Raw genomic sequence first — 14,324 nt, 5'->3', positions numbered from 1 at the left:
AAGTGCTAAGTTAGAGCTTCCCTTAATTATATTGTACCGCAAAGGATAAATTACTTAATAATTCAAGAGCGCTGAGGAGTTTGTGGGCATTCTGGGAGGACAGTGAAAAGATAACGAAAACCCACACGCATTTCTCACTAACCTTGGTGAAGTCATTAACCTGTTCCGACATGATGTTGTAATCCTTGGGGATGCAAGAATTGGCACTTGGTTTCAGAACAATTTTTTACCAGACAGCACAAGTTACATTTATGAGGGCTTCTTAACAGACAGCATCAGTGACTGGTGGCCTCTGTCTTTGATTTCTTTGAGAAAACAATTTTGGGTGAAGTTCTGAGATCGTTCTATCCAGCCTGTGTCATGCCTCGTTGCCCCCGGCTCTAAATGCAGTGTATGTGGTTGCAATTGTGTTCACGTATGATGAAACACAAACACATTAAAATTCAGGAAGAGTCAAGTAAAGGGTCACTGGACCCAAAATGTTCCTCTGCTTTCTGTCCCCAGATCTACCAAATCTACTGAATTTTTCCAGCAATTTCTGCTTTATTGTGCATCTCTTACTTGTCATCTGTCTGTTGCCTGAGAAGATATGCAGGCTTAAATGGCTTTTTAAAAACTTTAAGCCTTCAGATGGCTTAGCTGTTCATGTCTGATATACTCTAATGCAAACCCTTTTGGGCCAATAAACACAGTGGTTCTTTAAAGAGTCAACAGCAGTCTAATTTATTTCAAAGAACTCTATGCATCAGTTTCATTCATTGTAAAAACAAATGCTCAGAAGAATTAAATTGGCAACAAGTGCAACTGCACTACAAAAACGTAAAAGCCCCAAGTAAATTTCACAAATGAAAGGTCATCTCCAAGAAACCGACCAGTAGAAGGAATCAGTAATACCTTGACAATTCTATGACAGAGAGAGATCATCTAGTTCTGAACAAAACGTTCTGAAAAGAGCACAAAATCACTGAAATTTTAACCAGTAATTTCAATAACCTACCCAGTGCATGTGATGTACACTGAAAAAATTAGAGGGAATTTGAAGAGTACGTTCAGACATTAAAACAAACTTTAAAATTTCTAAAATTGACAATGGTTTCCATTCAAATTTTTGATGTCAATGCTTTAGGTATTTAATTGTCCATATTGTACTAGATATTTACTTCCTCATCCTTTAGTTTCTCACCCTTTCTCTTTTGTTTTAGGGCATTACATCATTGTTTTGAGTTGCAACTCTGTACCTTTAAATGCATCTGTCGCACCAGGAGCACAGTTTTTATCTGGATGAAACTTTAATGCCAGCTTCCTGTAGGATCTTTTTAAATCTTCTTCATCTGCATTTCTACTAAGTCCCAGAATTTCATAGTAATTCTTACATCTTTTTATCCTGTAAAACATAAAACAACAATTAACAGATAGACTGTGATCTGGAATGGGCGAGGATCTAAAATAAATTGTCTTCTGGGAAAGTGGGCAAGACAAAGCAGTAAAAGAGCAGCAAAGATACATTTTAAATTGTTTTGGTCCATTTGTCCACACTTTTGAGGTACCTGATTGGAAACAGGACACTTTTTGTATTCAGTGTCAACATTAAGCATTCCAAGGTCTGCCACGGCACAGCCAGAGGTAGGTTAAGCTGTCTTAGGTACCAGGGAATTCCAACTTCATAAATCTTCTATATCTCCTGTGTGCAGGACAGTTTCCTGACACAGTATGTGGATAGGCGAAGAAGAGGCAAGGCAACATGGGATTTGGTATTGGGTAATGAACCAGGCCAGGTGTTAGAATTGAAGATAGGTGAGCACTTCGGTGAGTGACCACAATTCGGTTACATTTACTTTAGCGATGGAAAGTGATAGATATATACTGCAGGGCAAGAGTTATAGCTGGGGGGGTAAGGCAATTATGAGGCGATTAGGCCAGATTTAGGATGCATGGGATGGGGAAGGAAACTGCACGGGCTGGGCACAACTGAAATGTGGAGCTTGTTCAAAAAACAGCTACTGTGTGTCCTGGATAAGTATGTACCTGTCAGGCAGGGAGGATGTAGTCGAGCCAGGGAACCACGGTTTACTAAAGAAGTTGAATCTCTTGTCAAGAGGAAGAAGGAGGCTTATGTAAAGATGAGATGTGAAGGCTCAGTTAGGGCTCTTGACAGTTACGAATTAGCCAGGAAGGACCTAAAGAGAGAGCTAAGAAGACCCAGGAGGGGACATGAGAAGTCTTTGGCAGGTAGGATCAAGGAAAACCCTAAAGTTTTCTATGGGTATGTCAGAGTTAAAGGAATGACAAGAGTAAGATTAGGGCCAGTCAAGAACAGTAGTGGGAAGTCGTGCATGGAGTCCGAAGAGATAGGAGAGGCGCTAAATGAATATTTTTAGTCATTATTCACACATGAAAAAGACAATGTTGTCGAGGAGAATATTGAGATACAGGCTATTAGACAGGGCGGGATTGAGATTCATAAGGAGGAGGTGTTCGCAATTCTGCAAAGTATGAAAAATAGATAAGTCCCCTGGGCTGAAAGGGATTTATCCTAGGATTCTCTGGGAAGCTAGGGATGAGATTGCAGAACCTTTGGCTTTGATCTTTATGTCATCATTGTCTACAGGAATAGTGCCAGAAGACTGGAGGATAGCAAATGTTGTCCCCTTGTTCAAGAAGGGGAGCAGAGACAACCCTGGTAATTATAGACCAGTGAGCCTTACTTTGGTTGTGGGTAAAGGATTATAAGATATAGGATTTAGAATCATCTAGAAAGGAATAATTTGATTAGGGATAGTCAACATGGTTTTGTGAAGGGTAGGTCGTGCCTCACAAATCTTATTGAGTTCTTTGAGAAGGTGACCAAACAGGTGGATGAGGGTAAAGCAGTTGATGTAGAGTATAAATGATTTCAGTAAAGTGTTTGATAAGGTTCCCCACTGTAGGCTACAGCAGAAAATACAGAGGCATGGGATTGAGAGTGATTTAGCGGTTGTCATCTTACAGCTAGCCAATTTCTGATCCCAGAGGGTGGTCATTGATGGGAAATGTTCATCCTGGAGTTCAGTTACTGGTGGTGTGCTGCAAGGATCTGTTTTGGGGCCACTGCTGTTTGTCATTTTTATAAATGACCTGGATGAGGGCATAGAAGGATAGGTTAGTAATTTTGCGGATAACACTAAAGTTGGTGGAGTTGTAGATAGTGCGGAAAGATGCTGCAGGTTACAGAGGGACATAGATAAGCTGCAGAGCTGGGCTGAAAGGTGACAAATGGAATTTAATGTGGAAAAGTGTGAGGTGATTCACTATGGAAGGAGTAATAGGAATACAGAGTTCTGGGCTAATGGTAAGATTCTTGGTAGTGTGGATGAGCAGAGATCTTCATGTCCACGCGCATAGATCCCTGAAAGTTGCCACCCAGGTTGATAGGGTTCTTAGGAAGGTGTACGGTGTGTTAGGTTTCATTGTTAGAGGGATTGAGTTTCAGAGCCATGAAGCCATGTTGCAGCTATACAAAACTCTGGTGCGGCTGCACTTGGCGTATTGCATATAGTTCTGGTCGCTGCATTATAGGAAGGATGTGGAAGCATTGGAAAGGGTGCAGAAGGGATTTACCAGGATGTTGCCTGGTATGGGCAGAAGGTCTTATGAGGAAAGGCTGAGGGACTTGAGGCTGTTTTCATTAGAGAGAGGAAGGTTAAGAGGTGACTTAACAGAGACATACAAGATGATCAGAGGATTAGATAGGGTGGACAGTGAGAGCCTTTTTCCTTGGCTGGTGATGGCTAGCATGAGGGTACATAGCTTTAAATTGAGGGGTGATTGATATCGGACAGATGTCAGAGGTAGGTTCTTTACTCAGACAGTAGTAAAGGCATGGAATGCCCTGCCTGCAACATAGTAGACTCGCCAACTTTGAGGGCATTTAAATGGTCATTGGATAAACATAATGGAATAGTGTAGGTTAGATGGGCTTCAGATTGGTTACACAGGTCGGTGCAACATCGAAGGCTGAAGGACCTGTACTGCACTGTTATGTTCTATGTTCTATAAATCAAGTTAATGCTAGGATACAAAATAAACTTCAACGTGTAATACTACATGAAGTGAACAGCTTACGTATTCTTGCTCAGATTCACACATTCAGTAATAAATTCCACTGTAAAATTCTGACCTTTCAATGCAGATTTTTTTTTAAACACAGCCTTGGTAATCCATTCATAACATTAAGAGAATAGAAAAGTCAATTCTAAATCATAGCATTGGACCAAATATTTGATTTAAAATTCAAAATTCTATTACAATATGTTGATTTAAGATTCAGCATTCCTGTTATCAAATGCTGATTTCTAAAGTGCAATCTTATTTTATAAATTCTACTTCAGTTGCACTTCACTATAAAATTATGTTACTGAATAAACATTTTCTGCATGATAATATCCAAAAGTTCATTTACACTATTTTACTGGAAGAAAGTATTGGATTTGCGTAGATTGTTTTCTCTCAAACGGCAGAACATTACAAGGCGCTTCACAGCTGCTGAATACTTTTGAAATATAATTACTGATATAATGAAGGAAAATCAGCAGTCAGTCAATCTGCAAGGTTCCACAAACAATGATTTTGTTTGAGGGTTAATGGCCAGCTGCTTTGCCACAGGAATGGAAAAGTGTAAGGCAAAAAAATGACATTGAAGGGAGACATAAAAGCTTCACAGAATCATATGTTGTTAGTCAGTTCAAAACAACATTGACAAAGACCTTGGAAGGAAAAGTAGTAATGAAATCGGAAGGTAGCATGGTGAAATCAAAGGTGAAAAAAGAAATTAATCTTCAATGTAAAAAAAAATCATGATTAGCAGTCAATAATAAATAAGATTTTAAAAGTTATCTTCTGTCAAGGTTGGGGGCAGCTGCGAGTGTTACAATTTTCTTACTCTCAAGATTTAACTGCTTACAAATCAAAGATTGCTTTAAAATTTAAGAGGTTTATATAAATTCACAAAGGAGATACAATCTTGTAATGCTCACAAAAAACAATTTGTTTTGAATTTATAAAATGTGACGGTTATTTCACCCCTTTCATTTCTGAAATCCCCAGCAACCTATTATCCGACATTCAATTTTACTAGTCTCAATTAATCTGATAACATCTGCCTTTCAATCTGTCAGCCAGCATTGTCTCACATCAACACAGCTGAGTTTGAGAATTCTGTAGAATTGTGGCCGCATATACTTATCATCTTTCTATGGAAAGCTACTGGTATTTCAACACGCCACTTTATCATTATGAAATAAATCAGTGTTTGAGGAACAACTAGAATGAACAAACAGCAAAAATGCCATCCAGAATTGAGTGCAAATGCATAACAAGAGGCAGTTGAACTGTAAAGAAACACTGTTTTTGATTTAAAGGTGCAAATGATTCTTAATTTTAAGTTCCTTTTCCCTCAAAATCAATAATTTCAATTAAATAGTTTAAGGGTAAACCACAGAAGCATTTTTTGAACATTTTCATTTGATACATTAAAATTGAGGAAGTGAGTCAAGAATCTAATGTTATTCTCTTACAAAAAACCTTCCTGTATAACTTGTTTAAACTTTATCCATACTGAATAAACACATGTTGTTAACTAAAGCATCTGTACAATATGTGTAGTGCATTCTCACCTCTGTACACCCTCCAGCTGCTCTTGAGTGTAACTCTTGGCAACTTCACCGATTCCTGCAGGTGAATTCACACATCTTTTCAATCTACTGGATTTGCATGCCACGTTATTTGCATCTTGGTCACAGTTCCAACCAAATGAGCTTCCATTTCTAACAATTAGTTGGATTAGTGCTAAAATTAAAAAAAAACACAGGAAAACAGAAAAAAAAATTCAACTTTTTTTTTTCAAAATATTGTACTATAGAACTTAAAACAGAAAAATATGTAATTTATAGATTTTAAAGTCGCACAATTTAATTTTTTAATAAAAACAAGCACAATTTACATTTTTATTAAAAACAAAGTCTTCATTTGTGACTTTACCTACAAGTACTCATGCCACAAAATTTATCAGAATGTTTAAGAAAATTGTATTTCCAAACATTAATGTTTAAATCACAGCTGTTCATACTAACTGCTGAAACCAGAGATAAACCAAATTATTTATACTTAAGAAAATAACATTTATTTGCATTTATTCAAACTGACGGCAAACTGCTTAATAACTTCCAAAAAAAAAGTGATCATGAAATTCGACAGTACAAACACCTTTCCGCAATCAAGTTGTATGTTACATCAAGTTTTAAACTCTGCCATCAAAAAGGTACAGTTCTTACCGCATGTAACAGCTGTGCTGTATTTATGCAACTTGTCTATTATGCAAAATGTTTTCACCATCCATATTAGGTATCAATCAAAGAAATTCAGTTGTTAAAAGTCCAATAGCCAACAGAAACCTCAGGCAGCTTCAAGCAGCTGTTGAGTGTGTTAACTCTGGAGGCAACCATAAAGGACTGTTTCAAACAACTGCCGTTATCTAAGCTCTCCACTCTGACTCTGTTCCATTGTTGTTAAAGGTACATGTCTGAATTCATTGCAACTTTTAAACTGAACGTCAAGAAATATCCACATTTAACAGACTTTCAATGTCATATTTGTGATTGGCTCCTATGGGCATGACAAATGGTAAGTGCCATATAATGGAAATAAGGAGGTGTTCATTTTAAATGCAGATAGGTAAATAGTGGGGAGTGAGCAATGTTTTATATCTTTGATTGCATTACTGTAAACACATCAACAATCTACTGCTAGTAACTTCTGAGGAATCAACTGAAACTTTATCTGTTGGATAAAAGGTATGTTAAAGTATTGGTGCATTCTACTTGTGTTCTAGTGTTGTCCCAAACAGTGAGAAGGCAGGTTTACAACTTGCAAACACTAGGTTCCTAACTCAACTTCTTGTTAAAAGAGGCTTGAACTGATTTAGATCTAATTACCATTATTGAGAAATGGTTACAAATTGACCAAGTTTATGAAATAAATAATTACTCCAGGATGCACAATGAAAAAGAAGGGTTACCCTTACAGTAAAGGGTGGCATAAGGACAATATTTAGAAATGTTCAGAAATAAGAGTCAGTATAAATGGAGATACAGTGTAGTAACACAGTTAGAAAACACAGGTCTCATTACAGCAATTATAATAATCCTAGAAGCATGGCATTCCAACCGGAACACCATCAACAAACACATTGGCTCCAAATCAATCTACCATCCCCTGAGAAAAAGAATAGGAAATGACATCACCAACCCAAGGAAACCTAACCAGATAAATAGAAAGCGGGACATAACACCAACGCTTCACTGGAGGCTCACTGTTGATGTTACCTAGAATGGTGACGAAACATCTGGGAACAAACCGGCAAGCTCAGTGAACCAGCTTACATCCGGAACAAAATAAAGACCCACTCTCTTGTGGACTGAGAGGACGAGAGTGCTGTCTTGGAGGTGAAAGGAGGACGTCGGGTTGGCTGTGCACCCTTGCAACCAGTGGATCTTAATGCTGGCTTCGGCCTAACGCTGGTTCAGGGGAGCAGCCAACCTGCAACGATGGCTGCGGCAAGTGCTCGTGCCCCAGGTCAGGGGGTCCAGAACACCATCCGTGTTTCTGTAAAGAAGGTGGATGAAGGTGCACCTGTGGACCGCACCTTCTTCGTGAAGAGGGTCCTGTTGGACTGTTGTGGGTTCGCTGCTGCGGACATTTAAAGCCTGCAGGATTTCCCCGGAGGAGGTTTTTACGACGTGACCTTCAGGAGTGCCAAGCTTTGCGAGCGCTTCCTGGAGGTTTGAGGAGAAAGAAGGTGAGGGCCCCCTCTCTGTATTGACCGCTGTCCCGCTGTTTGTGATGCCAGCACAGAGGAGCCGTATGGTGACTGTACACATGTACAACCCGCATGTGCCAGCAGTTGATGTCCTGACCTTCCTCGGAAGGTACGTGAAGGTGGAAGGGGACCTAACTGACATCATGGACCCCTTTGGCATCTGGACGAGTAAGAGGCAGGTCAAGGTGACGCTGAGGATGGGCGCGGACGGGAATGTCGTACATCCACCGTCCAGCTTCGCGATCGGCGGGAGCAGGGGCTACCTGACCTATGCAGGGCAACCTAAAGTCTGCCATGCCTGTGGTAGGTCAGGTCACGTGGCAGCCGACTGCAAAGCCACCATCTACAGGAACTGCAGGGAGGAGGGACACCTTGCAAAGGATTGCCCCCAAGAGAAAAGCTGCAACCTTTGCGGGGAAGCGGGCCACCTCTATAGGGCATGCCCGCAGCGGGGGACCACCTACGCCCAGGTCGCCGGCAGGGGCAATGCGGGGCCAGCCCCCCCGGAGGAGAGGAAGGCACCAGGGCCCAGCAAGGACCTCACTAATGTGCAGGAGGGCCAGGCCGTGCAGGAGGGCCCAGCCCCGCAGGATGGGCCCGAGCCCAGCAAAGCACTCCTGCAGGCTCCGATTTCTCCCCCCGACAACCCGGAGTCAATGGAGGCGGCGACAGGCGACCCAGGGAAGTGGACAATAGTCCGGAAAGCAAGGAGGAAGGTGCGTCGACGGGCCCAGGAACCGCAACCATCAGGCGGGAAGAGGCAGCTACAGGGGGGCTATAAGAGCTCCTCTGACGAGGGGGATTCGGAGAGGGCCCACCCGAAGCAGAAGTTAAAGATCTTGAGGGAGAAGGAAAGCAGCACCACGCTTCCAGGTGACGGGAGGCATCCTGAGGCTCCCTCCGAAACCCAGTCAAGTGCCGCTGGAGCACTGGAGGGCCCCCCGGAACTTCCAGGCGGGAAGGAGGAAACAGCGCGTCCCCAGCCTGACCCAGAGCCGGACCCTCCTGCCTCCTCACCCCCGACAGGGGGATGCCAACCGGAAGGCAGCACGGACGGTTTCCTGAGCCCGGAGAGCGTCCAGCAGTTAGCCCAGGCAATGGGCATGAAGGGACAGATGGAGGGGCTGGACCTTGGACCTGGGGAGGGTACTGCGGTCACTGCCCACAATGGGGGTACGAGTTGCGAGCATTAATGTGCGCAGCGTCAAGTCAACCGCGAGATGTGTGTCTACGTTGGCCTACCTGACCACCATCGAGGCGGACCTCCTGTTTCTGCAGGAGTGCGGGATACCGCACCTCGGCAGGTACGGCGCCTGGACCTGTGGGCCTTCGATCTGGTCGGGGGGTAACGACTGTCGCTCCTTGGGCCTGGCTATTCTGCTGCGGGGGTGCAACTTCACCATCTCTCAAGTTCAGGAGGTGGTGGGGGGGCGCCTCCTAGTGGCTGACATCACCTATAGAAACGCTCCCCTGAGGCTGATCAACGTGTACACCCCAGCGGTACGGAGTGAGCGGTCGGCCGTCCTGCAGCAGCTTCCACCCCTGCTGGCTACGTCCAGGCCGGTCATGCTAGGCGGAGACTTCAACTGCATCATTGATGCAGATGGAAGATCCGGCGTGGGGACAGCGGGTGGGGGGAGTCAACTGGACATCACGTCCAGATTCCTGATGGGCACGGTGAAGGACGCCAAGCTGCTCGACGTCTTCAGCACCCCTGCAGACGGAGCGCAGCAGAGGTAAACCTGGTCGCGGCCAGACGGGTCTATCCGCTCAAGGATAGACTTCCTGGTTGTGTCATGGACGTTCTCGGTCAGGTCCACCGGCATCGAGTCGGTGTTCTTCTCTGACCACTGCCTCCTGCTGGCCGACTGTCACTTACAGGACGACCAGCCAGCCGGCAAGGGGACGTGGAAGGTCAACACGACTCTGTTGACGCCAGAGAATGTCAAGGAGCTTGAGAGGGAGTACGCCGATTGGAGAACCGTGAAACCCCTCTTTGAGTCTCCAGGCGACTGGTGGGAGACGGCGAAGGAAAACATCAAGAGGTTCTTTGTCCTCAAGGGTGTTTGGAAGGCGAGAGAGAGGTGGGGACAGCTGTCGCGACTCCAGAAAAGGGTGCAGAACCTGCTCCTTCTGCAGTTGATGGGGGTCGATGTCATGGAGGACCTCCGCGAGGTGAGGGGCCAGCAAGCCTCGCTCTTTGCCGCGGAGGCCTCCCGGATAATCTTCCGGTCCAGGGTCCGCTCCGTGGAGCAGGACGAGACGTGCTCGCGTTTCTTCTTTCAGAAGGTGCACAAAGAGAGCTCTGTGCTTAGCCGGCTGAAGGAGGACGACGGCTCGGTGACGTCGTCTCGGCCCGACATTCTGAGGATCAGCAGATCCTTCTATGCCGGACTGTACGACACGAAGCCCACGGACAGCACGGCCTCTGAGTCGTTCCTGTCGTCTATCACGGAGGTCTTAGACGACGGCACGAGGGAGTGGCTGGACCGGCCGATATCCCTGGACGAGCTGACCAGAGCCCTCAAGTCCTTGGAGAGGAATAGGGCTCCCGGAAGCAACGGCTTACCGGTCGAGCTGTATTCCGCTCTGTGGGGCCTGGTCAGCCAGGACCTGCTGGAGGTGTACGATAGTGCGCTTCGGGCAGGGGAAGTGTGCAAGTCCATGAGGAAGGGCATCGTCACCCTCATTTACAAGAGGAAGGGGGAGAGGGAAGAAATTAAGAATTGGCGTCCCATTTCACTTTTGAACGTGGACTACAAAATCCTGGCCAAGGTCATAGCCAACCAGGTCAGGTCTGTCCTGGAGTCAGTGATTCACCCTGGCCAAACCTGTGCTGTGCCGGGCAGGAAGATCGCTGAGAGCCTCACGCTCATCAGGGATACGATCGCCTACGTACAGGACAGGCGGATGGACACCTGCCTCGTCAGCCTGGACCAGGAGAAGGCCTTCGACAGGGTCTCTCATGCTCACATGAGGGACGTCCTCTCCAAATTGGGGTTCGGGGAGGGCATCTGCAATTGGATCCGGCTGCTCTACGCCAACATCATTAGCGCAGTCTCGATCAACGGGTGGGAATCAGACAGTTTTCCTGTTAGATCTGGAGTCAGGCAGGGCTGCCCGCTCTCTCCTGCCTTGTTCGTGTGCTGAGTGGAGCCCTTTGCCGCCTCCATCAGGAAGGACGTGAGCCTGAAGGGCGTGACTATCCCAGTCAGCGGAGACCTTCAGGTCAAGACCTCCCTGTACATGGACAATGTCGCCGTCTTCTGCACCGATCGTCGGTCGGTGAGTAGGCTGTTGGACATCTGCGGCCAGTTTGAACTGGCCTCGGGTGCCAAAGTCAATAGGGGTAAAAGCGAGGCCATGTTCTTCGGGAACTGGGACGACCGCTCCTTCATCCCCTTCACCGTCAGGACAGACTACCTGAAGGTGCTGGGTGTTTGGTTTGGTGGAACTGGGGCGTGCACTAAGACTTGGGAGGAGCGTATCACCAAATTGAAGCAGAAGCTGGGCAGGTGGACGCTCTGGTCCCTCTCCATCGCGGGTAAGAACCTGGTTGTCAAGTGCGAGGGGCTTTTGGTACTGTTGTATGTGGCGCAGGCTTGGCCTATTCCCTGGACCTGCGCCGCTGCAGTCACCCAGGCCATCTTCCACTTCATTTGGGGGTCGAGGATGGACCGGGTCCGCAGGGACACCATGTACAAAGACCTGGGAAATGGGGGAAAGGGCGTACCGAACGCCATCCTCGCCCTGACGGCTACCTTTGTGTGTGGCTGCATCAAGCTGTGCGTAGATCCTCAGTACGCAAACACCAAGTGTCACTACTTACTGAGGTTCTACCTGTCCCCGGTGTTGCGAAGGATGGGCCTAGCCTCGTTGCCGCGGAACGCTCCTAGTAGTTGGACCGTTCCGTACCACCTGTCCTTCGTGGAGAAATTTTTGAAAAGAAACACCTTTGACCACAAGGCCGTCAGGCAGTGGTCAGCATGTAGTATCCTCGGGACCATTTGGGAAAAGGAGAGGGTGGATCCCGTCGTGTGGTTCCCCACGCAGACTGCCAAAGTCGTTTGGCAGAATGCCTCATCGCCAGAACTTTCAAAGAAGCACAAGGACATTGCTTGGCTGGCGGTGAGAGGGGCTCTGCCAGTGAGATCCTTTATGCATGCCCGGAATCTCTGCACCACCGCACGCTGCCCTCGAGGCGGCTGCGGGGGGGACGAGACTGTCGATCACCTCCTTCTGGAGTGTGCCTATGCGCAGGAGGTCTGGAGGGGGATGCAGTGGTATTTGTCGAGGTGACACGGGACTCCGTGCTCTTCGGGCTGTTTCCAGGGACGCACACCGAGACCAACATCAACTGCGCCTGGAGGACCATCAATGCGGTGAAAGACGCTCTTTGGTCTGCCCGCAACTTGCTAGTCTGCCAGCTGAAAGAACTCACCCCGACTGAATGTTGCAGACAGGCGCACTCCAAGGTGCAGGACTACGTGCTGAGGGACGCGCTAAAGCTTGGGGCAGCTGCCGCCAAGGCACGGTGGGGAAAGACCACGGTATGAAACTCTTCGTCCAGAATAGAAAAAAGGGCCCTATCTGGTAACTGGGCCCAGCTGGCGCCTTCCACAACTGGTCAGGGGGCCAACGGGGACTGTGCGGGGAGACAACAGCCGGGGAGTTTTCTTTGTTTTGTTTTCTTTCTTCTTTTTTTTTCCTTTTTAGTTGGTGTACGTACCCCCTGGGTAACCCAGAGCGGCTTGCATGACTGGGTAGGTGTATAAATATGTTTTATTTTTTGTACATCTTATGAATAAAGTACTTTTTTTTCAAATTAAAAAAAGGTGACGAAACGTCTGAAAATGAACCTTCCAGCTCAGCGAGCAATCTCACATCCAGAACCTCAACCTGAGCTACAAATCTTCTCAAAACTCGCTAGCAATTATACCATTGGACTGAAATCCATTCAACAAGAAAATTGATGAAGCTTGTAAGAAAACAATAGCTGTGAGTGATTTTAACTTCATATTGATCTGATAAATGTTCGTGAGACAGTGGCTTAGAAGAGAATGATTTTTACGACAGTTTCCTGGAGTAAATGTGTTACGGCAACAATTTGGGTTAATGCGATTTTAGATCCAGAATTTGTGGTGAGGCAGGGTTAATTAGTAATCCCATAGTAAAAGATCCAATAGGACGTAGTGATCACTGTTCAAGTGAATTTCATATTAAATCTGAATTTAGTTTCAATTCCAAATAAAAACAAAAATTTCAAAAGACATTCACAGACACAAGGAAAGAGTTGGCTACAGGTGTTTGTCTGAATTAACATTAAAAGGTATGGTAGTAAATATGTGAGAAATGATTAAAGAAACAAATAAAAATATGTTTTAAAATTCCACTGAATACCAAAAACGCACCAAGAAAGACCTAATCATGGCATAAAAATCAGTTCAAAAACCGGATTCAAAACCTTTCGCTCTTTCAATCTCCATAGCTATTGCCAGATGTTGAGAATATCTCCAGTAGTTTGTTTTTGTTTCTCTTTTCCAGAATCTGCAGGATATTGCTTTTATCTGATCATTTTCCAGTTGCTATTATGCAAATATTCACGGGCTGTGAGGCTACTAATTAAATCTGGGTCCTTTTTCATATTAAATCTAATATGACATGCTCCCTTATGAATTCCAGGACAGAGGTTACAATTTTGACTATTTTTGACTCAACAGATCAGAGACAGTAATGGTGACCATTGAGACGAGTTTCTGGCAAGACAGTCCCAGGTTGAACATTGAGCTTCCATTACATGTACATATAATTCTTAGCTTAAAGTGGATGTAGACAAAATCACTGGCCCCTATAGCTCAGCCCCTCTGCCAATCAACAACTCCATCAGCCCAGCTCAATAACTTTCACCCTGCCCCCCTCAACTACTCAAAAACATTCCCTTTGCTCAAAAATTCCTCTCTCTTACACATGCTCCCTTGCTTTCACTCTGGATTTATCATTTGAAGCATTGAAGTGGGATCACAGCGGAAAAAAAAAGGTTTGGGGAGCAGCGTTCTACAACTCTGTTGCGGAAAAGTAAAGTATCTGGAAGAAATTTTCTGATGGGCATTAGTTCACTTGTCTCAAATTATACAAAATTCCCCACTCTAACCACTCTGCCTTTGCCAGAAGTCAAACTATTGAAACATATGACGTCCTAGCTGCTTCACAGATTCGAACCAGGCCTCCTAGCTCAGATTGGTGACGTTACCACAGTACCACAAAAGCCCTCTGCTTAGGCATCTATCAAAACACCAAGGGTCCAAAAAAGAACTTTCTTGACAGTCTCAAATCTTTGATGCAAATTCTTAATTCTAGCACAATAGTCTCCACTGCCTACTTCCATTCATTCTCTACCAATGAGGATATTCCATCTTTAATCACTAAAGCTACTCCTCCTAGAGGAAAAAAAATACACAGACGTTAAGAAGTA

General features: G+C 45.4%; 1 protein-coding gene across 2 annotated transcripts in view; it reads right to left on the bottom strand.

The window, feature by feature from the left end:
* dnajc18 (DnaJ (Hsp40) homolog, subfamily C, member 18) overlaps positions 1 to 14,324 on the bottom strand; it is a 40,681-nt gene that overhangs the window by 23,166 nt on the left and 3,191 nt on the right. For both annotated transcript variants that reach the window (XM_048543939.2, XM_048543940.2), the window contains exons 2-3: positions 5,652 to 5,823; positions 1,239 to 1,384 (exon numbers count right to left, since the gene is read on the bottom strand). In XM_048543939.2, the coding sequence (XP_048399896.1) occupies positions 1,239 to 1,384; positions 5,652 to 5,823 (318 nt within the window). The remainder of the gene's footprint in view (positions 1 to 1,238; positions 1,385 to 5,651; positions 5,824 to 14,324) is intronic.

This window comes from Stegostoma tigrinum, chromosome 13 (assembly GCF_030684315.1).
Source record: "Stegostoma tigrinum isolate sSteTig4 chromosome 13, sSteTig4.hap1, whole genome shotgun sequence".
Lineage (NCBI taxonomy): Eukaryota > Metazoa > Chordata > Chondrichthyes > Orectolobiformes > Stegostomatidae > Stegostoma > Stegostoma tigrinum.
Note: the sequence above shows the minus strand (reverse complement) of the source record. Positions and strands in the feature narration are given on the sequence as shown.